Source organism: Tenrec ecaudatus, chromosome 10 (assembly GCF_050624435.1).
Source record: "Tenrec ecaudatus isolate mTenEca1 chromosome 10, mTenEca1.hap1, whole genome shotgun sequence".
Taxonomy (NCBI): Eukaryota; Metazoa; Chordata; class Mammalia; order Afrosoricida; family Tenrecidae; genus Tenrec; species Tenrec ecaudatus.
The window spans coordinates 110,933,914-110,956,890 of NC_134539.1; the positions used below are offsets into that span (position 1 = coordinate 110,933,914).

The 22,977-nt window shown below is 50.8% G+C and overlaps 1 protein-coding gene across 1 annotated transcript; it reads left to right on the forward strand.

Annotated features, from left to right (window-relative positions):
• Positions 1 to 12,579: 12,579 nt before the first annotated feature.
• Positions 12,580 to 22,393, forward strand: TLCD3A (TLC domain containing 3A). Its single transcript, XM_075561245.1, has 5 exons — positions 12,580 to 12,828; positions 13,265 to 13,348; positions 18,348 to 18,552; positions 20,040 to 20,135; positions 20,848 to 22,393. The coding sequence occupies exons 1-5, from the start codon at positions 12,707 to 12,709 to the stop codon at positions 21,115 to 21,117; spliced, it is 777 nt and encodes a 258-aa protein (XP_075417360.1). The 5' UTR covers positions 12,580 to 12,706; the 3' UTR covers positions 21,118 to 22,393.
• The last annotated feature ends 584 nt before the right edge of the window (positions 22,394 to 22,977 follow it).

Consider the following 22,977-nt stretch of genomic DNA (forward strand, 5'->3'; position numbering starts at 1 on the left):
CCCTTAGTATGACGACCCTCTGATGTACAGGAGTTCTGTTTGGTTGTCATGGGCCCCAAATCAGGGTTCTAGGTCTGCTGGATGACACCAGTCTCTTACATTCCAGCCCAGTGTTTCTATGCTCATGCTTGTCTAACTGCCTGAGACAGCATCTGTTAGAACTCATACAAATATTTCCCAGTTGTTCTTTCAATAGATTTATTGTGTTGCTTTCTATGTTCAGATTTTGGTAGATCTCGGATTTATTTTCATGTTGGTATGCATAGGGCATCAAACTTCACACTTTCCAATGGAAGTCTAATGGCCTGTGGTTTACTCACCTGTGTTTGCCTCAGCCAGTCCACAATGAACTCGATGGGTCCCTTCTTGAGCTCTGTGTTTCTTTACCACTGTTTTAATTACAATAGTTCATAGGATGTTTCTGTACCTTCTGCCCCTTAAAAAAATCATTGGTCTTTCGTGCATGTTATCTCTAATTTACATAAGCATTAGAAAGAGCTTTTCAAGTTCAATAAAAATGTTGGGGGGTTGACTGGGTTTATTATATTAAATATTTAGATCAAAATGGGTAAAATCAATGTTTAACATATGAAATCTTCTCTTCTAAGGTCATATGTTTATTTTATTTGGGATTTTATGTCCACTAAAGTTTATAGCTTTCTTCTTTATAGGTCTTGCATATTTCTTCCTAGGCCTAAATCTAGTCATTTTACAATTTAAAGTATAAGTGGTCCTTTTTCTATTTCATTTTCTGGCTAGATTTGCTGGCTGATAGGAAAGTCATCCATGTTTTTATGTTGATCTGGTCGCCTTACTTAAATGATTTTATTCTACTCTATTTCAGTTTTTTAATTTGTCTTGATTCTTAGTGGTAATAAAATAATAGTACAGACTAATTGTTCTTTCTCTCTTTTTAAAATTAATCCTTTTATAGGGAGCTTGTAGAGATATCATAACAATCCATAGCTCAATTAGGTCAAGCATAATTGCACAGTTGCTGCCGTAATCAGTTCCCGAACACTACCTTCTTCTTGTACATTCTTCTTTTCTCATGTTACCAGGACCTCGACCGTAGAGTGTTAAACAGCAGCACAGAGAGTAACGTGGTACTTACCATTTCAGTAGAAATATATATCTACAAAAAAAATTTTTTAAAAAAAGAAATATATATCTACATATCACCAACCAAGTAAGTCACAGATGCTGCTGCATGATGGAATAATCTAAAATAATTAATCTAAATTAATTAAATTAAAATAATTAATCTAAATAATCTAGCAGCATCTAAAAAGGAGACAGTGGCAACATTTGGTGTAGCCAGTGCTTCCTATCTTACAGATGGCTTTATGATCACTTAACGCCTTTGAAATCCCTGTAAGACCTAAGCCAGGCAGATCCTCTAAGCTGCCCACAACATGGGAACTGGTTCTGCTGATGGGGGTGGGGGGAGGGGGGAATCTTTCAGCTTGGCTCATGATTCAACTTTGTAGTCAGTCTTGAGGTTGACCATGCGTAGGCCCTGGGGGCCATCACGAAGTTCCTGGGTCCCACATACTAGCTTCTAACCAACAGGGTGACAGATGAACAAAGAAAGACCGGGCCGTCTACGTCTGAAGCATCAACCACTCAGAGCCCTTGGGGACCACGGTCCTATTCCGACACTCATGAAATTGGTGTGTCAGAGTCCACCTGATTGCAACTGACTTGTTTTTTGAGGTTTGGGGATTCATAACAGACAAGTAGTGATACCCAGCTGCCCCTGGTAAGCTTAGAGCTGAGGGAGGTGTGTGTGTGTGTGTGTGTGTGTACATACATATATACCGATATACGGTTTCTGCTAACCAAGGCATCCAAACAAAACTTTTAAGTTCTTAATTTTAGCCCCAATCTCAGAACAGTGAGTTCTCGTGGCATGGCCCAGCTTGGCGCGATCACTGGAGACATGGGTGTGGTAGCCGAGTGTGGTGAAGAAACCAGATGGCGCTCGGCTCTCAGAGAGAACAGTGTCTGGGGTCTTAAAGGCTTACCTTAAAACAAGCAGCCATCTAAGTGAGGCATCAATTAAGCTATACGATTTCCTATATATGGAATCCGGATCGGTAAATCTATGGAGACAGTCAGCTAATTAACAATTACCCAGGGGCATGGATGAGGTGGTTGGGGAAAGAGGGATCTAACAACAATGAGGACATGAAGAAAACGTTTTGAAATTGATTGTGGTAATGATTGCACAACTCTTCTAAATGTGATTGAAAGATTAAATTGTGTAATATGTAAATTATATGCTAACAAAACTATTAGTGGGGGGGGGCAACTTTTAAGTCCTTGTAACTAATTAACCTTCTCTGCACTGTATTTAGGCTTCCGCTTATTTAAGTTTCCCTTTATAATGTGATGACTCCTAGAGCTGAAATTGATTATATATAGTAAAAGACCACTACTGTCAGGACTTCACAAGGAATGACTTTTCTTGCTTTCTTTCAAGAATACCTGTTCATTTCTTCAGCAAGTAGTAACTCACTGCCGTGAAGCCAGTTGGACTCATGACTGTCTGACTGTGGAGGGCGGAGCACAGCTGTTCTCTAGGATTTCTGAGCCAGTAACGCTTGGTGGGAGCAGAGAGCTTCATCTTCCATGGAGGAACTGCCGGTGGTTCGAACACCTGACTTTCTGGTTAGCAGCCCAGTGTGTAAACCACTATGCTACCGGGGCTCCTCAATAAGCAAGCGGCACTTAAACAAGAGCCCTGGTGGTGTAGTGGTTCTATATTGGGCAGCGATCCACTTGGTCAGCAGTTCAACACCACCAGCTGCTCCGAGGGAGAAAGATTGGGTTTTCTACTCCCATCAAGAGTTACAGTCGCAGAAAACCACAGGGGGTCGCTATCAATCAGCATCAACTCAACGGTGGGAAGATTTGGGGATATAAAAGTACTATCCACTGAAGGGATTCAATAGCGCTCAGCCGACATAAATAATTATTATTATATGTCTTCTTAAACAGGAACTTGGATATTTTTAAATATGTTTATATTATCTTAAAATTGAGTGTTAATAAGACTAGACATATTTTCAATCAAAGATGCCAGAAAAAGATATGGACGTTGCATGTGGACCAAGGGTACCTGTGAACCAACATAAAAACCTACTATTCCCAGCTTAGGACTGTCTTCCCAAACCAGTGCTAACTTTTGAAAAGTAACATGTACGAATGTACATGTTGAATGACTTTTAACTTACTAACATGCTTAACAGCTTGGAAAAAGTATGTAGCATGGCAAAAGAAATAATTGTATCAAAAATTAACTTACCGAATTATGTCAATCAACTATGTAACAAATATAAATAGAAAAGCCTGGGAAGAATTATCCTGAAATGTCAACAGTAATCTCTCAGGGATGGGATTCTTTGTGGCTTATTGCCTACACTGGACTGGTATACTTTTGTTTTTTATTAGTTGGGATTTAATACATCTATCAAATTATCCCAAATTTCAATCATGTCAAGTAGAATGTACAATTGCTACCACATCAGTTTCCAAACCTTCTTTTTCTGTATGGGCTCCTAATCATCATCTCTTCACCTTTCCCCCTCCCACTGCCCCCCCCCCCCTCCAAGCCCCTTATTCTCCTCGCTGTCCCCCTGGGATTCAGGCTGAAAACAGAAGCGCATATAGCCCAGCTTCAAGAGGTGACCTCCATTGATGTAGACCGGTGTATTCTTTAATACATTACTTGATTAAAATAATCAAAATTAGAAGGAAGGAATCCTCTGACTTTGAGTAGAATAAGCAAGACAAACCTCTTAGGGAATTACTTGAGCCATAAAGATGCTGACCTGCTCGAGGAGGCAGGTGAGTTTGCTCACAAGGATTTGCTGTTTCCGCCTAACTACGTACGAGTCAGAGGTAATTTCCTTAATACTTTTAAATGTGTTTTTGTTCTTAAGCTTGATTTTACAACGGCTTACTTTGTAGGTAGCCTGTCTGCAAAAAAGGCTCATTTCCCTATTTCTAATAAAAGGACTGTCTCGTGTGGAAGCGCCTTGAAAACTACAAAGGGACGCTACAAAGGCAAGCACTCGGGGATCAGTTCTGTGTGTGCCTGACGGCTTTTATTGACAGGGATCGTTATGGCTATTTACAGGAGCAAAGACTTCCCCGGGGTATGCAGCTGCGGTCACTGTTTGTACAAACCATGTGCTCCGGGCGGGACCGTGCGGCTCAGACTCACAGTTTGCTTTGGCCAACAGTCTGGGCTAAAACCGAGGGAGCTGCATTCTGGAAGCGGGGGAAGGCCAGGCCGAGGGCATCTTCAACCCCACAAATGCTTATTGAGAAAGTTCACTTAACAAGGATCTGTGCTGCAGGGACGCTGCGCTAAAGAATGGCCCTCTGCTTGTAGCGGGCACCGTGTACCACGTATTGGGAGTGGGGTGGAGGGTGCAGGCCATAGAGAAGGTGGGTCTGTAATGCTATGAAGACATGCAACGCGAGGACTCCCCTTCTAGTCAGTGTGTTGTACTGTGGTGGCTTGCGTGTCGTCATGTTGAAAGCTATGCGACCGGTATTTCAAATTCCCATGGTAGACAAGTTTCAGGGGACTACCAGTATACCAGTCGTGTATATATAGTAATGTATATGGGTGTGCTATTGTAGATAAAAGTAACATATATCGGTACACTATTGGTACTCTAAGAATACATACATTGTTTTAGAAGTGGCCGGTGAAATATTGTCTAATACAGTGCTGGAAGATGAAGCCCTCAGATTTGAAGACACTTGAACTAGGACTGGGGAGGACTTGCCTCCTCCAGGTGGACCCTGATGACACGCTTCATATTGTCCAACTCGGTCACCAGGCTTTCCCAAGTGACTCCACCACCCTGAACGTGAGCTCAAGGTCCCTTCAGGAAAGCCTCTGCCCGCCCCCCTCCCTTCCAAACCCTGGTGATCACGAATTAATTCCCTTTGTGTTCCAGATGGCTGCTTATCTGTAAAAGTGAAATCACAGAGCACCTGTCCTTTCGTGCCTGACTGTTTACTCTGGGAAGCCCTGGTGTCCCGGTGGGTACGCATTGGGCTGCTAGTTGCAAAGTCAGCAGTTCGAAACCACCAACCACTCTGTGGGGGAAAAGATGAGGCTTTCTACTCCCCTGAACAGTTAGTCTGCAGTCTCACCTCAGAAACCCTCAGGGGCTGCTCTACCTGGTCCTAGAGCAGCGGTTCTCAACCTGGGGGTCGCCGCCCTTTGGGGGTCGAAGGACCCTTTCAAAGGTGTTGCCTGATTCATAACAGTAGCAAAATGACAGTGATGAAGTAGCAACGGAAACAATGTGATGGTTGGGGGGCTGCCACGGTATTCCAGGGTGGCAGCGTGAGGCAGGTTGAGGACCGCTGTCCTACAGGGTTGCTGTGCAGACGGAACAAAACTGACCCAAATGGCAGTGAGTTTGAGGTTGACCAGGTATCTTTGAAAACAGTTTCTCACCATTTCTCACAGCCCCCTCCTGAGGCAGGTGGAAAAGTAAAGTACTTTTGTCCCCATGTCAGGGCTAGCAGGGTTGGAATTCAGGTTCTCTGCTCCTAGTGCAGTGTCTGTCTGGCAGCTTCTCCACCAATCCCTGCTCCCTGGGGGCATGCTGTGGGGGGTGGGGCAGCACAAGGGCGCGCTGACAGGTGTTCTTAGAGTGCAAAGCACAGGGGGAAGTGAGGAGGAGGGTGATTAACTGCTTCCTGACCCCACTCTCAGTCCTTAGAGCAAGGGGCCTCCTGGCTTGTGCCTTAGCCCTTTAAATGCAGAAGGCTGTGCTGCAAAGACAAGTCTGCCTTTCTCCTTGTCTACCTGCCTCATGCTCCTGCTCTGCCTTCCGGCCGCTCCTCTCCCGTGTGGCTGGACAGGGCACTCTCTGCCTTCCGGCCACTCCTCTCCCCGCTCCCCCCCCCCGCTCCCCCCGTGTGGTTGGACAGGTCACTCCCCCGTGTGGTTGGACAGGTCACTCCCCCGTGTGGTTGGACAGGGCACTCTCCCCATGTGGTTGGACAGGTCACTCCCCCGTGTGGTTGGACAGGTCACTCCCCCCGTGTGGTTGGACAGGTCACTCCCCCGTGTGGTTGGACAGGTCACTCCCCCGTGTGGTTGGACAGGTCACTCCCCCGTGTGGTTGGACAGGTCACTCCCCCGTGTGGTTGGACAGGTCACTCCCCCGTGTGGTTGGACAGGTCACTCCCCCGTGTGGTTGGACAGGTCACTCCCCCGTGTGGTTGGACAGGTCACTCCCCCGTGTGGTTGGACAGGTCACTCCCCCGTGTGGTTGGACAGGGCACTCTCCCCATGTGGTTGGACAGGTCACTCCCCCGTGTGGTTGGACAGGTCACTCCCCCGTGTGGTTGGACAGGTCACTCCCCCGTGTGGTTGGACAGGTCACTCCCCCGTGTGGTTGGACAGGTCACTCCCCCCGTGTGGTTGGACAGGTCATTCCCCCGTGTGGTTGGACAGGTCACTCCCCCGTGTGGTTGGACAGGTCACTCTCCCCGTGTGGTTGGACAGGTCACTCCCCCGTGTGGTTGGACAGGTCACTTACCCCGTGTGGTTGGACAGGTCACTCCCCCGTGTGGTTGGACAGGTCACTCTCCCCGTGTGGTTGGACAGGTCACTCTCCCCGTGTGGTTGGACAGGTCACTCCCCCGTGTGGTTGGACAGGTCACTCCCCCGTGTGGTTGGACAGGTCACTCTCGAACTCTCCGGGCTGCCTTCCTAGCGCTCCTTTCCTGGGTCTGAGGCGTCTCTTGACAGAGAGCACAGAGATTTTTGAGGGGATTGTTTGAGATGAACTTGTCACTGGGACTCTTAGGTCCATTTCAATTTTACTTTTCCTCTTTCTTTCGTCACTCAACCCACTATTTAGGTTTGAGGGATAGGGAATATGGAAGGACGTTTTGGTATTGTTTGGTTCTTAAAGAAACAGTGTGTGGATATATATATATATATATATATATATAACAATGCAAGAAGTGAAATCAACAACTATATCTGTTCAACCCTCCATGTTTCACACATACACACCACCTCTCCCTTCTCCCTGGTTCCAGCCCCGTCCCTGGCCTCCTTGTGGTCAACAAAGTCTTGTCTCTTGGTATATAAACTAAGTTTCTTCTTGCTTTTTCCTTAAAGCAAGGGCGATATTATTTATCTTTGTACAGCTGACTGAGTTTGCTAAGCATAACAGCACAGAAGTGTTGCAGGGGCACCGTGGAAGAAAGGCCTGGCGATCTGCTTGGCTTCTGTAATGATTACAGCCAAGAAAGCCCTGTAACAAATGCGGGCCGATGGACCTTACCCTGTATCCATCTCCTGTCATCACTTCATGTAGTCTTCCTTCCCTGTTTCTGCTTCATCTGCCACTGGGCCAGAAATACAGTGTGCTTCCTTCCACTCTAAACAAGAGTTTCATTTTCTGTCCTATTCAAATGGATGGAGACCTCTAAGTTCTCTTTTTAACTCTGGGGTTCAACATGAAGACCTTTCACGTGTGAATCGCGGTCGTTTTTCCTGTGGATTCATTTTCCCAGCTAGGAAGTAAACGTCCTTGATCCCGGTGGTCACCCACACATCACCTCTCTTAAGGACACGTGAAGTCCCCCAGAAGCTACAAGGAAATACAGTACTTGCCACGAGAAGCTGCCCAAAGCCAGGCAGCAGCTCTGGGGCAAGTCCCCGTGAGCTCTGGGAGTAACGTCACGGGATCAGCCCAAAGTTGATTGCCATGAGGAGGAGGTCAGATGCACCGCTACTTGCCAACCCTTTTTATTCATGTTAACCCGATCTTCCCTCCCACAGCACGCTCTGCGCCTCTGCAGGACTTGAGAACTCACGGTGCGCATAAAGTAGGGACCATGCTTACCAGTTCAGGGGCTTAAGGGAGCCCCGGGTAGAAAACAGCATCAGAACCAAGGGGCTACAACTCAGGATCAGGATAGGGAAGCACGCAGGCCCCGTCTGGAAGGTTCCCTGGAAGAGGAGCGCCCGTCCCTCCCTTCCTCTGGGCAGGGCCTCTCTCACCTCCCCTTGGCCATACAAGCAAGCAGACCTTTCTCCCTGCTGTGCCTGTGCCCCCAGCTCCTTTGTGATAAGCCTGCCTTCAGCATCCCCGACAGTCTCCACACTGGCGACAGAGCCAGCTGAGCGCCAGTGTGGCAGTTTTGTGCCTCGCTCTTAGCGGGATTCTTCCTCTTAGCCCGTTTCTGCCTCGGCTAGCAGCTCGGCCACAGGGCCCGTCCAGGGCAGTCAGCACAGGCTCTGCCCCAGACTTCTCCACTATTATAGCCATTGCCCAGCGGGGCAGGACTTTTGGAAGTTCTCTTTCTCTGTTTCTTTTCTCTCCTTCCCTTCCATGCTCTCTTCTCTCTGCAGCTTTCTTCCTTGTCTGCCAGGCAAACTCTAGGAGATCGGCTACGTAGAGAGGCAAGCTCACTTTAAAGGACCACAAACTAACCAATCTCTGGTTGGTAGGGTACCATCACGTCATTTGCCTAGCAGAATACAGGCACGGTACTTACATTAGCACATTGACCAACCTCAGCGAGGTGTGTAAAACAGACCAATCACAGCACAGGCTAACAGTCCTGGCAGAGGCAAAAGAAGGAGTAGAACCAATTTACCCAGGAAGATAATCAATCAACCTGGACAAAAGGAACAAATCCCTCTGGGGTAAAAAACTGGGGCAAAGGTAACTTCTCAAGGTTTAGGGAGGGAACTCTCTGGAGGCTGTTTTTCTTTAAAAAACAAAAGCAAGGTAAAAGGGTTCCTAAGGAATCTCATTTCACCACACCCTCGAGCCTGTCCCATGAATGACATCCAGAGTATGACCTGGAGTCATGGAGGGGGGAGGGGGCCACAAAAGTGCAGCCTGGTCTGCCACTGAGGTGAGAGAAAGCACCGGAAAACCCGCCCCCTCTTCCCAAGGTTTCAGGCTTTACAAATTCCGAGTGCAAGGAGTGAGCCGTCCAATACAGGCACTGAGTCTCACCTGGACATCTAGTAACGTGTCACTCCTGAAACCCACACGAGGCACAACTGGAAACTCCTCATGCCTCAGCTATGCAGCCTGCAGTACTCGGAGTCACCTGGAAAATGAATCAGAGCATAGGCTCCACTTGGAGCCTTGTCAATTTACAAGGTGACTTTGGGCAAGTCAGTTTATTGTTCTGAGCCCAGGTTTCTCCCTCTGTAAATTAAGACTATGCTTAGCGTCCCTTCCCTTCCTTTCTTCTCCCATACCTTACCTGCAAGGAGCCCTTGTTACGTGTCCGGCTGTGACAGGCATGGTCAGCAGTTCGAAACCACCAGCAGCTCTGCAGGAGAAACACTGGGCTTTCTACTCCTTAGACAGTTTCAGTCTCGTAAACCCACAGGGCGGTTGCTGTGAGCCAGCATTGACTCCAGGGGCAGTGATTAGCTTACCTGTCTGGGATGTACTTAGAATCAAGTGAGGAAAGTATATAGGGACCTGTTTTGAAAAAGTACAAAGGTACACATAAACATACAATGTTAATAATCAGATTTGCTTATTATTATTAACAGCAGAAGCAGAGAGCATAAAATCCACCCCCTGTGTTTATGAGTAAACAATTAAGAAGGGTGGTGGTTAGTAGCCAGACACTAAATGGTGAAAAAATTATTACTCTCCTCTTGCCAATCAAGTTTTGAGGGCAGGTTAAAATATAGTCATAAAGCCGACACTGACCTTGAAGGCAGAAAGAACTGAGTTCAAAGTCCAATTCTGCCACCAGCAATGTGAGCCTGGTCAAATCTTTCATCTCTCTGGGCCTCAGTTTGCTCCCACATATAGATACAGAGAGCATTACCAATGTGCTGGGAGGACTGGATGAAATCACACCTGCAAAAAATCTCCAAGCAGCACATAGTGCACAAGCAGTAACTTACAAAAACAGGGTTAACAGTTGGTTGAGCCCTTGCCTTGTGGGTCAGGTAGCACGGGGAGGCAACAGGAAAAGATGCGGTCCTTGCTCACAAGCAGCCAACAGTCCGCTAGGGAAACACATGCAACTGAAACTACAAATGCCCCAAGACGAAAAGGAACGTGCCCATCTCCTGGAGAGAGAGAGCCACAGAAACCGTCTCGGAGGAGGAAACGTCTGATTCAAGACTTACAGGATGACTCAAAGGTGGTGTGGAGAGTGGGGAAAGGAAGGGATGCTTTTCATTGGGCCCTATCATTTTAAATGCCCACAGGGGTTTGATCATTTGAAAAGCCGGGGTTCAAGTTTATGCGGGTTGGCTTTATGGTGATTCCATGGGAACATTCTGGTGACGTCCCTGAGCCTGGTGCTGGAAATGGACTTGACTTGTTTGTCTCGGTACATGAAGCACGGTCATGAAGACTCCCTAGAGAGCTATGCAAACAACTCTTTGTTTCGGGGAGAAATGGGTTCCATCCGCTTGCAAGCGGTGGCATCCTTGGCTAGTTGGGAGCGGAGGGGGGATAACTTCCCAACGGGATGTGTCACCACTTGCCCCACTCAAGCACAGCTAGAGGTGACCTGCAGGATCAAGGGGTAAAAATTAGAAAGTGGGATGTGCAGGTATTTCTTCTGGAAAAATAGAAAGTGGACAGGTAGCTATCCTCCATCCATGGACAAATGTAAAATTACAGAAGTAGCTGATGGGCCAGGTTTCAATTCCAAGTGTTCCTCTCATTTCATCAAAGACCAGGGCGGTACAAAATGTTCACGGAAAAAATATGGAAATGAAAGATCGTGGCGTGTCCCCAGACACTTTTTGGAGCCCTTGTGTGTGCTAGCAATAAACTGGGGCGCTGGGAACACCGTCTCCGACTTCTCTCTGGGCTGGTGAGTGGATTCTGACTCCTGTGACCTCATGTGCTCGCTGAGGGTTTTCATTGGCTGACTCGTCCAGAGTGGAGCACCAGGCCTTTCTACCGAAGTGTCTCGGAATGGGCTCACATTTCTGACTTTCCGATTAGTAGCTGCGCGTGTTACACGTTTGTCACCACCCAGGGACTCTTCTGCTTCCTTACTGTGAGCTCAATCCCTCATTCGCTTACTGGACATTTTAACAACATCAAACCAAAAGGAACCACAACCGCAGCACGACAAAAGCAGGTGCCGTGGGCGTAGGTCTCCACTCACAGGAAGATATTAAAACCCACGTGCACTCTCATTCCACCTCGGGGACAGCCGTCTGAAAGCAATTTAATTGGCGTCTAAGAGAAATCATATTACCTTGTTAAAATCCCGGAAGGAACCATTAAGTCCGCAGAACTGGAAGAGCCTTAAGAGAATGTGTAATCCAGCCACGAGGAGCAGACAGGGACCCTGAGGGGACCCGGAGGCTCAGAGTCCTCCCAGGGCATTTTGTGAGCGTTTTTGGTGAAAGGTGGCCATCTGAGGAGCCCCAGCTACCAAAACGCAGACTCCCCGCCATCCAGTCACCTTGCAATTACAGTCACCTTGTATTTTCACCTCACCTTAGCAGCTCTGAGGAACGGAGTGACCGAGGCACAGGAAATCGCTGGCCGTCTCAGGACGGTGAGAGGCCTGGCCTTTGAGGCACCTCACTAGCTCCTGCCCTTGTCCAGGAGTGAAAATGGGAAGGGTGCCAATCCAATCCAGTCTGGGGCACCTGGCCCGAGAACATGTAAATAAGAGAGCCGGTCATCAAGACCCTGTGGAGTATCTCACGGGAAAGCCAAGAGGCGTGGGTGAGTGGTGGGTACCCTGCGCACCAAATGCCCGCAGACCTGACCTGCCACCTCAATGGTGGAGGGGTGGCGACGGGCACCGCAGGCTACCATGGCGGAGTTAGTCTTCTCCGCCCTCCCCAGTTGGCAGAACGTGGAAAAGACATCCTTGCTCTGCAGAGAGCAGCCCACTTTCCTGGAACAACTTCTGGACCCTAGAGTGATGGATTAGCAGGTGGGCCACCAGCCCACCGACCCACACTCCTCTGGGCACCGAGAGATGCCCACCGCACCATCTCTACTAGGCAATACCCCCATTCCGGGGAGCAGGCCCTACCTTGGTGGTAGCTCCCCGCTGCCTTGTAAAGCCTGGCTTTCTAGGCACCCCTCACCCCAACCCGCTGCCAACTCCCTGGCTGGGGGAGGAGAGGTCAGGGGGCTGCTGTGGGGCCACTGCATCTGCCGGGCGGGTCCGCGGGGGAGGGGGTGTCGTCCCCGGTGACGGAACAGAAGCCCACGCGCCCCCCGCCTCCCAGGGTCGCCCCCTGCCCCCCGCCCCCGGCGAGTCTGGGCTCTTCCCGCCAGTAATTCGACCCCAGGGCCGCTCGGGGAGCGGCGGCGCTGAGCTCCGGACCCACTCCGCTGCCGCGGCCGCCGCCGCGGGCCCGGGCCTCGGCGCTAGGTGGCCGGGCGCCGTCGCCCACCAGCCCGGGGAGCCGGCCAGCCCTCGGGGCGCAGGGGCGGCGGCCGCGGCCAGGCCCCGTCCCCCGGCCGGCGCGCGCCAATCGCGGCGTCCGCGCCGGTCACGTGGCGGGCTCGGGCGCGGCGGGCTCGGGGCCAGCGCCCGACGGCTCGGGGCGTGCGGGCCGGGCCGGGCCGGGGCGGGGCGCCGGGCGGCGGGTGGAAGGAGGGCCGCGCGGGCCGCGCCAGTCCCCGAGCCACGCCGAGCGAGGCGCCCCGCGAGGCGGCCGCATCCCGGAGCACCCATGCTGCTGACACTGGCCTGGGGGTCCGTCTTCTTCCCCGGGCTCTTCGCGCTGTCCACCTGGTGGCTGCGCCGCTCGCGGCCCCAATGGACCAAGAACGACTGCGTGATGATCAGCACCAGGTACGGGCGAGCCCGGGGGGTGCCCGCCCGGCTGCGCCCTGTCCCGGGCTGCGTCCCCTCCGGCGCTGGATGAGAGCGGAAAAAGGGGGGCGGCAGGAAGCAAGGCGGGTGGGGGGGGGCGCCTCCTGGGCTGCCTCGCCCCCTCTGGGTCCACTTGGCAGAGTTTGGTGCAGACTCGGTGCCCAGTACCCCCCACCCCCGGAGGAGAGAGGAGGGAAGAGGCTGCCCGAGCTGGTCCGGATGGGGAGGGGCGGGGAGCCAGGGACCCACATGTGCCGGCTGCTTTGGGGTCAGGAGGGTGGCGGCGGTGGCTCTGACCATTTTCTTAGGGGAGTCGGCAGCGTTGGGAAAAGCCGGGCTGAAGATTTAGTGCTTTGTGCACAAGACTGGCTTAACGGTGCCTTTTGTTCCCTTTGCCCCCACCCCCCAACATTAGGCTGGTTTCTTCGGTTCACGGGGTGCTGGCCACCGGGTCAGGGATCGTCATTATCTACTCCTGCAGAGACGTGATGACAGACAGGTAACGTCCAAGGCGCAGTGAAAGGGGTGCAGAGAACCGGAACTTCCAAGGTCCCACAGGTTAATGGCTCTGGGCTCTCGGTGTGTTATCAGCACGTACTGTTGGGTCGTTGATGGGGCTCTTCCTCTCCGGACCTCTTTCCAGCACCGGCAGCTTGGGAGAAAGCAAAGGGAAGACATGCTAGAGAATCAAGTTCGAGTCTGGTTTAAGGTGGCAGGTCATACAGACAAGGCACGCTGTGCTAGAGAAGTGAAAATTATTCAGAATCGGATGTGTGCCTTTGGGCTCATTGAAATGATCTAGTTTCCCGATCTGGAGGATTCACCAGCCAACGTCTGTCCAGTACGGCTGCCAGTGCCTAGTGGCCCTGTGGCTTGGGCTTGGGATCTGGGCTCTTAGCTACAAGGTCAGGAGTTCAAACCCACCAGCCAGCCAGCCCTGCTGGAGAAAGATGAGAGACTCACCTTGCGTTAAGATTTGCAAACAGTCTCTGAAAATCTAGAGAGGCCACACCATGAGTCAGAATTGACTGCATGGAAGTGGAATTCTGAGAGAAAGAATTCAACCATCACCACCCTGTTCCTGACCAAAGCCGCGCTTGTCTTGCCTTTGGATTTGGGAAAGGCGATGTAGAGGTTTGTGGTGCTTTCTGAAAACCGACTTGTCTGTTAGGAGCTCCCCGGTGGGCCAGAGGCAGGTCAGGAAATGTATACCTGCCTGCCGTTTCAGTGAAACAAGTCATCAGTCAAGTCCAAGTTGGTCTACATTGTGAGATTGTAGACCTGGACAATAGCGATGGTATTGTTTTTCTTTTAAGCTTCCCCCTGACCACCCCCCTCGAGCCAATCTTCCTAGAAAGGATCCCTGGGGTGTTGTCAGGTAAGTGCTGAGTTGCTAGCAAGGTTAGCAGTTCAAACTCCTCATCCACTCCCAGGGAGAAAGAGGAGGCTATCTTTGAAGGATGAGACATAAAGATTTCTCGAACCCCGTCAACCCTTAATAGGGTCACTACGAGTCGAAACCCACCTGATGACAGTGCGTTCTGTTTTTGTGTGTTGTCACTCTCGCTTTCTCCCCGATAAATTCTTAAGGGGAAAAGGTGCCGGAGAGCTTGCTGGCCTTTCCTGACGCTTTCCTCCTGCTGACTGCACAAGTGTCCGGTTATCACCTGTTGGGACCACAATGCCAGGGCATGCACTCATGGCAGCCTGCACATTGTGCCTGGGGCTTACTCCGGATCAACCCCACCACCAGGCCTGCTGTGTCTTTCTTGTCCATTCCCCTTCTCAGGCAAAACCAGTTATGGCAGATGAATTGTAGATGCCGAGGGCAGTCAGGTCAAGCGGCCTTGCTTGTCTCCATCAATGGCTGTAAGAACACTTGCTGGGCAGTGTTCAATTTTTATCCTAACGAGCACTTTCTGATGCTACAGCAGACGCCATCCTCGCTCCTAGTCCGTCAGGTCAAACTTCAAACCAGCTTTCCTTCCAGGATGAAAGTCAGAAACATGAGATCCTTCTAGCACCAGCTGGAACTCACCTGAGCACAGCAGCAGGGTGGCCAAGACACCTGTCAGAAAGGGTGACTGGCCACACTTCACCTCTGTGTGTTAGCTGCCTGGAGTGGACTGCGGTGACTAGAGCCTGCTAGCCAACCTGGCTGTGTTTTCCAGGTTCCCCCTTAGACCCTCCCTTTGCAAATGGAGACGGTCACTACAATTCTGTGCCCTTGTCCTGCCTTTGTGCACGTGCGTGCACACACACACACACACACACACGCAGGAAAGGGGCCCAAGGGCATCTGGATTGTGGAACCGCAGGGGCTCATACTGTGAATGCAAATATCTATTATCTTGTTGGATGCTCTCGGAAAGAGCAGTGTTTCTCAAAGTGGGTGATCCTGCCCCCTGGAAGTGGGGGTGGAATCCTGGAATGACCAGGGAGGGCCCCCAAAGCAAATACGTATACTTTATCCTGAATTATGGAAGACAGGACAAAAAAATGTTCATGGCCAGGGGAAGACTGAGTCATTTTTTTTCCTACAAAGGGGGCAGTAGGCCAAATAAGTTTGGGAATCAATAGGTTAGAAGATTAAATGCTAAACCGTGAAAATAGTAAAAAGTCAGAAGGTGATCGTTTATGTACTGTGGGGGTCTCTCTATCGCTCTTACACCCATCGAGTCGTTTCTGACCCATAGCGACCCTATAGGACAGGGAGAGCTACCTCCGTGGGTTTCCCTCGGAGCAGCTGGTGGTTTTGAACTGCTGCCCGTGGTCGTTAGTAGCCCAACGCATAACCACTAGGCCACCAGCTTTAGTTTGGGGGGGTAGATGAACACTTTGCAGTTGGAAATGCCTCCAGTGTCTTCAGCTGTCTGCAGAATGTGGTAAGGAGGTCAAGCGTTTCATCTGATTCTTTCAAAGGGCAAATGTCTCCACTTAAACACTTACGTGTTGTCGTGAGATGCCATTGACTTGGCCTGGTTCCTGTTGATTCTATCTGATAGAGCGGAAATACTCCACAGAGCTTTCTTACCTGTAAGGCTTACAAAGTGGGCTTTCTTCCACAGTGCCTCTGGGAGGTTCAACCACCAACCTCGGGCTTAGCAGCTGATCGAAACCCTCTTGAGCTGCCTGGGCTCCTTCACTTAGATTTTGATTGTGCTTTGACATTTAGGAGTGCCTGGGTGGGGTACAGATGGTCCAAGCAGCCCTCGGGTACTCACTGAAAGGCTGGTGGTTCAAGTCTCAGGCCCAGAGGGGCTTCAGAAGAAAGGTCTGGCACTCTTTGCCTGAGAGCTCACAGCCATTTAAAAACATGAGACATGAGGTTGCCACGAATTGGAATGGACTCAGTGACCGTGGCTTTAGCTTTTTAATCCTCACAGGGAAGTAACACAAGGGTGTTTATCCGCGTTGTATAAGGAAATCTAAATCCTTGGCTACTGCTGGGTAAGAGTTTAATCCTGGTCTCTGGCTAATAATTGCAAGTCTTCAAGGAATTCCACCTGCGAGCCACAGTTTTTGATCCTAGAGAAGGTGCCCTGCCAAATATTAACCCTATGATCCCAGGGAGGGAGCGCAGCTACCAGCTCTGTGCGGGCGCTTTCAGCGGGGAGCACAGGCCATGCATGGATGGACAGCAGCATGAATCTTGGGTCGCTTCATCTCAGCGCAACTGTGCTCAATGAATCCATTTGCAAGGATGTTTGGCCACTGCTGACGTGTTTGGTGTGACACCTATTCCACGGCTGATTCGTTATTTCATTGTGTGGCGAGTGTGAACAGAAATGGGGTTGGCATCGGCTCTGGAGCATGTTTCCAGCCTTGCAGTTCAGTGGGCTGATGTTCCCCTGAAACAGCGTCAGAAGTACAGATTAGGGCAGCCGCTGAGGTCGGCTGGGGAGTGGAACCTGGAAGGAGTGGTGAAGGTTTTGCTGAGGTTCAGCTGTTTCGACAACTATAGAAACAAACTCTTCTCTCCAATGGAAAAATCTGCTAATTGAGTGTCTCCAGTTCTTCCCTTCCCGGTACCTGCTTTCAACTTGTTTGTGTTCCACAGACACTTTTTCTAGACTGCTAACCACTGGCTTCACTGTCAGGCCTCTCCTGTTCTACTACCGTCATCAGCTAGCATTTTTGTTGAGCAGATGTCGATCCAACTCCTTCGGAGGGGATTGGCACAGACGACACATACCTGATAGGTCGGTGAGACCGCTGCCTTGGTCCCAGTTTCTCTCTCGTGGTGCCCAAGTGCTGTGAACGTGTCCCGAAAGCCTGCCGCAGTGAATGAGTGGAATTGGCCATAGAAAGGGCCAGGCTGGCTACCCTCCGATCCAGAGGAAATGCACTGGATCAAGGCGTTCCGGGAGCACACTCCCAGCTGTTGGGCAACAGAGGGAGTTAAACTGGAAAGGTTAGATTTGGGACTCGGGACACCCTCCAAACCAGTTTCTTGGTGGGGCCGTTGAATGATTTGTATTTCTAACTCTATCAGAGTCATATCAGGGCATGCCAGAAAATCTATGAAAAAGGACTAGCTAAGTCAGGCAGAAAAGTGAAACGACAGAAAGTCCCGTCATCGCCCAGTGCTGAGTAATCCCTGCTCTGTGGGCCGATGCTTCCAAATGGGCCCGCGAACGTAGAGAAAGGTGTTCGCGTGTCTTGCTGATCGGTTTCAGCGTCTCCACTCAAGTGTCTGGGATGCAGACTAAGCTGAAGGAAGTGGTGGGCTTTGAGCATTCCTAATGGATGTTCATAATGACCTCATGGACCATTCCTATTTTTTTTAAATCATTTTATCGGGGGCTCATACAACACTTATCACAGTCCATCCATGCATCCATTATCCATGGTGTCAAGCACATTTGTACATTTGTTGCCATCATCATTCTCAAAACATTTGCTTTCTACTTGAGCCCTTGGTATCAGCTCCTCACCTTTTCCCCTCCCTCTCCTACCCTCTCTCCCTCATGAATCCTTGATAATTTATAAATTATCATTTTTTCCTGTCTTACACTGTCTGATGTCTCCCTTCACTCACTTTTCTGTTGTCCGTCCCCAAGGGAGGGGGGTTATATGTAGATCCTAGTGATGGGTTCACCCCTTCTACCCCACCTTCCGCTTCCCCTCCTGGTATCACCACTCTCATGATTGGTCCTGAGGGGTTTATCTGTCCTGGATTCCCTGTGTTTCCAGCTCTGATCTGTACCAGTGTCCATCCTGTGGTCTAGCCAGATTTGTAAGGTAACTGGGGTCATGATGGGGGGGAGGAGTAGGAAGAATTAAAAAACTAGAGGAAAGATGTATGCTTCATCGTTGCTACACTGCTTGCATCCTGACTGACTCGTCTCCTCCCCTCGACCCTTCTGTAAAGGGATGTCCAGTGGGCTACAGATGGGCTTTGGGTCCCCACTGCGCACTCCCCCTCATTCACAATGAGTTTTTTTGTTCTTTGATGCCTGATACCTGATCCTATCGACCCATTCCTATTCTTTTAGGCACTGGCTTGCCCGAGAATACGTGTGGTTTTTGATTCCGTACATGCTCTATGACACCTACGCCATGTACCTCTGTGAATGGTACAAAACCAAGGAGGAGAAGCGCAGACACTCCTTCACCACGTTCCAAAACTTCCTCAGTAAGAACCGCCTGATGCTCACACACCACGCGGTCATTCTGCTCGCCCTTGTACCTGTTGCCCAGGTAAGGCCTCCAGGACCCTGGGGTCATGTCTCTTCTCCTACTGACCATCACCTCTCTTTTTGCATCCTTTGCCACTGCACCCACTCTCCCCGTGCCAGCTGCTTCAGCAGCGAACCCTCCCAGGCAGAGTGTAGAAGAAGCGTTAATGTCCGCAGTCCTTCCGACCAATGTCATTCTTTTCAGCAAGCCCACAGGCCTCCCCCGCTTCAGCACCTGTCAAAGGTCCTGCCTTTCATTCAGACACTAGAAAAACACTATGAAGCGCCCGTATAATACAGAACGATCGTTCGTTTTCTTTTAAGATGAGGAAGGAGCGCCCTCAGTTGGCTGGCTTTTGGCTCTAACGGTCCCAGAGGGATCGTCAGCATTTTGATGCCATCAAAGGGAAAAAGAAAACATGCTCTAAAGCCAAGAGCTGCGTGCTCTCTCCCCAGATCCCTTTCCCATGGAAACCCAGTCAACAAAGAGAAACTGGAATCAGAGAGGCAATTAATAATTTCGGAGTTTAAAAGCTCACGGCTTTCTACATAGTACACATTATTTGCCTTCTGCCGTAGATGAAGTCTTGGAGGGGCACAAACAGGTTGGTGTTCCATGACTGGCCTTGAGGTTGGCAGGTTCAGAGCCACACCATGGCCCCATGGAAGGAAGCCCTGTCACGATAACAGCCAAGAGAACTAGCCTCTGGGGCAGTTCTGCTCCATAACACACAGATCAGAGCCAACTGGACCACAGTGGGTTTATTTTTGTCGATTTCATTGAGCAACCGGACCTCTGGGGATTTCTCTCACTCAGTGACCCTAGGTGGCAGAGCCGGTTGCTCTATGCCACACTACCCTCTTGAATGAGACGAAGGAGGGACAGGGTCCCTCGAGTTCTTTAAGAAGATTCTCTTGGCTGTGTTGGGCCACTAATGTCCAGCTCAGGGCCTGGCACACATGTCGTCGAACTGAACTGGCCCAGAGCCCTAGCCTGACTGCCTGGGTTTGAGACCCAAACGGAGGCTTTTGTTAAATGCCTCCAAAGTGTGGTGCCTGAGGCCATCCGTCTGTCTGGGTGTGCCTCTGGATCCTAGGCATCCGGCCGCCAGGTGCTGTGGCTAGGCGAGCAGCAGAGTGTCAGCTGGGCATCCACTTGTCCGGGTGGCGGTTCTTTCCCAACGGAGGAGCCCAGATGGTGCCGTGGTTACGCATTGGGCTGTGATCCGCCAGGCCAGCAGTTCAAAACCGCCACCTGATCCGACGGGGCCCTCGCCTCCCGTCAAGAGTGACAGTCTCAGCAACTCGCAGGGGCGGTTCCACCCTGTCCTGTAGGGTTGCCGAGTCAGCTTCGACTCGATGGTTGTGAGGTTTGTGGTTGTTTTATGTCGTCTTTGTTTCGTGTCCTCCTCATGGCCTCTCGGGGTTGCCTTTGTCAACGGCCCTCGTTGGAATTTTCCTGCCAGTGTTTTCTTCACCTCCATTTCTTCTTCCCGCCTTTCCCTGCAGAGACTGAGGGGAGACCTGGGGGACTTCTTTGTTGGCTGCATCTTCACGGCGGAACTGAGCACTCCGTTTGTGTCGCTGGGCAGAGTTCTGATTCAGGCAGGTATCCAGGGAACAAATTCTGCTTCTCCTTGGTGGACCCGGAGAAGCCCCTGGGGACAGGAGACCTTTCAACAAACGTCACCAGAGCCAGTGCAGATGGAAATTGTAGCTTTCATCCAAGCATTAGAGTTCTTTTTTAGCCCCGGGTTGGCTTGTCTGCCGCCCACTGTGCCTGTCGTCCCTCAGCTGAGTGGCTTAGGCCAAATTCAGACCCCTTCCTAGAAATCAGACAAAACCGCACAGCATTGTAAATATGACTCGATGCAGGCCTAAGTAGCAACATGGCTTCATTTTTACTTCAAGCCTCAGAACAAGCTGTAGATCTAGGCATCAAAGAAGGTAACAGTGAGCGAATGCTCACCTTCCATGCGGGAGACCCAGGTTCGATTCTCCCCCTCCCTCGTCAGTGGAGGCTTTGAAGTCACGATGAGGCAGAACAAGTTTGAGCTGCTCCCACACCGGGAAGAAAACCCTAGCAAGCAACTGCTGACAACCAGCCAGTGACGAAACCCTGTGGCTCCACGTGGCCTCATCCTGACGTGCCACACGTTGGGCGGCCCACTCAGTGGGAGCCAGCAACAGGCCTTTGTGAGCACCTGTCCCTTTGGGGCCATGACTGTTAGGAAGGTGAGTGGGACAAAGGAGTGGTGAGCCCTTCCCGATGGCCAGCCTCTTGATGCCTGTGTGTTCTCCTCCCCTCCTTTTGCAGCTGAAGCAGCAGCACACGCTTCTGTACAAGGTGAATGGCATCCTCACTCTGGCCACCTTCTTTGCCTGTCGGATCCTCCTGTTCCCCTTCATGTACTGGTCCTATGGCCAACAGCAGGGATTAAGACTGTACCAAGTGCCATTCCACATCCCTGTCCACTGCAATGTGGCCAATGCCTTCCTCATCGCTCCCCAGATCTACTGGTTCTCACTGCTGTGCAAGAAGGCGGTCCAGCTCTTTGGTGGTCCCCAAGGCAAAAAGGATGGCTAACTGCTCCCAGGATCCGGGCAGTGGTGGGACACCCTCCTCACGCTAGCTGCCTTCTCCGCTCTCCGTGGACCACATGGTGTGCTGGATGGCCGCGGCCTTTCGGGTATTCGGAAACAGATGGGTTTGAATTTTTCTAAAGAATATTCATATTATCTCCTTCTTCTAGCCTGCCCCTTTGCAGAAGCACTTTTTCCTTAGTAACCACTGTCGGATCCTGTTTTCATGCAAGCTCAAGGATTCCTCCTTGAGTCACATCTCCAGGGCTCTGGGAGGGAGAAGCTAGGGCGTGGCGCCAGTGGCCCAGGATGATAAGTATCTGGACACCCGCCTGGCCCTACATGCTGGTGTGTTTGGCTCCCGCCTAGACAGCCAACCACCCAGGGCAAGCATCCACCCACAGTGGGCCAGCAGAAGCAACCATCACTCGAGTTTTGAAGTAATGTCCTGGGACGCTGGCCTGAGGAGTCATTGGGGGTAGGGAGGGTTTGTGTACCAAGGCGATGATCCATTGGTTCTTTGCCTTATCCTGACTGCCAGACTGACGTCTTCAGTCTAGTCAGAAGTCTCACTGGTGGGCAGCGACGGGAGGCGGAAGCACTTGTCCAGGCAGGAGTGCCACCGAATGGTCAGCAGTATCTTTGCGGGCTGACTTGTTAAGACCACCAATGTCACAAATACTACTCTCTTTTAAAAAGTGTGTCCACTCAGGCATGTTCCCCCCTTAGCCACAGACCTGATCTTCTCACAGAAACGAGGGGAACGTGGTTTCAGGAGCTGCTGACTGGGTAGCTCCACTCTTTGGCACAGCCCTTTGCCTATGAAGTGGAAACAGCCTTCTACCTCCCCCACCCCCCCAAACCCTGGGCTGGCTCCTCATCAGGACTGGAGTGCTCCCATCAGGCCTCCTGAGAAGGCAGCGCTGGGGACGCAAGGGCCAGCCCTCGGAGGGTACCTGCCTTTCCCCCCACAGCCCTGGCCGCAGTGCGTGCTATGGACCGACTCCTTCCTGAAGGCATGCCTGTTGCCCTTCACCCAGCATTTGTAGACAGGACCCTCTGGTGCTAACATTCATCATTCCTCGTCAACAAGGGTGGGTTTTACAAACGGCTACCATGACTTTATTTTTCCCTTATGTGTCCACGATGACTAGAATTTTTTCAGGTGTCCTAATTCATTGTTGTCCGTGAACTTTCTAACGTACTGTACATGTAATGGTGTCTCACATTGTGACTGTTGCGATCATTAATGGGTGCCATCTTTAAAATGTCAAATACTGCGTGTTTGTTTTGTTTACTGTTGTATCTTTATCAATAACCCGGAGGGTGTCAAGCAAAGAAGTCATTGCTGCTGATCTGAGGGACATTCTTGAGTGTTCCCAGGCACAAACACACAACCTAACACATAGAACCCAAAATAACACACACGCAGGAGAGGGCCTCCAAGAGCTCGTGGGCAAATGTCATCTTCGGACTCCTTTTCCCATGAACCTCTGCTTTGTCCCCACGTGTGATCACCCCATTCCAGGAAGGCGCTCCGTGACGGCTGGGGCTGCTGCTCTGCCACTCGCTACAAAGCAAACACAAGCACGAGTTTCTCTTTTGTTTTCAAGTGCAAATCACCTTCGGGCTTCTTGTCAATAATGAACACTGGTATAAAGGTAGGTCGTTCCTAAGAGCAAAGTGGCATAAAGTGAACTTTCAAAAGGCAAGGATACCTAGACGTGTTTCCCAGTGTGGTCTCATTTGAGTAACAGAATTACTGGGAGGACTCACCGGGGACCTGACAGCGAGCTTCAAGCCCATGAAACAGCCACATACCTAACAGTGCATGGCTCCAAGAATGCATTCAATCAACCAATTA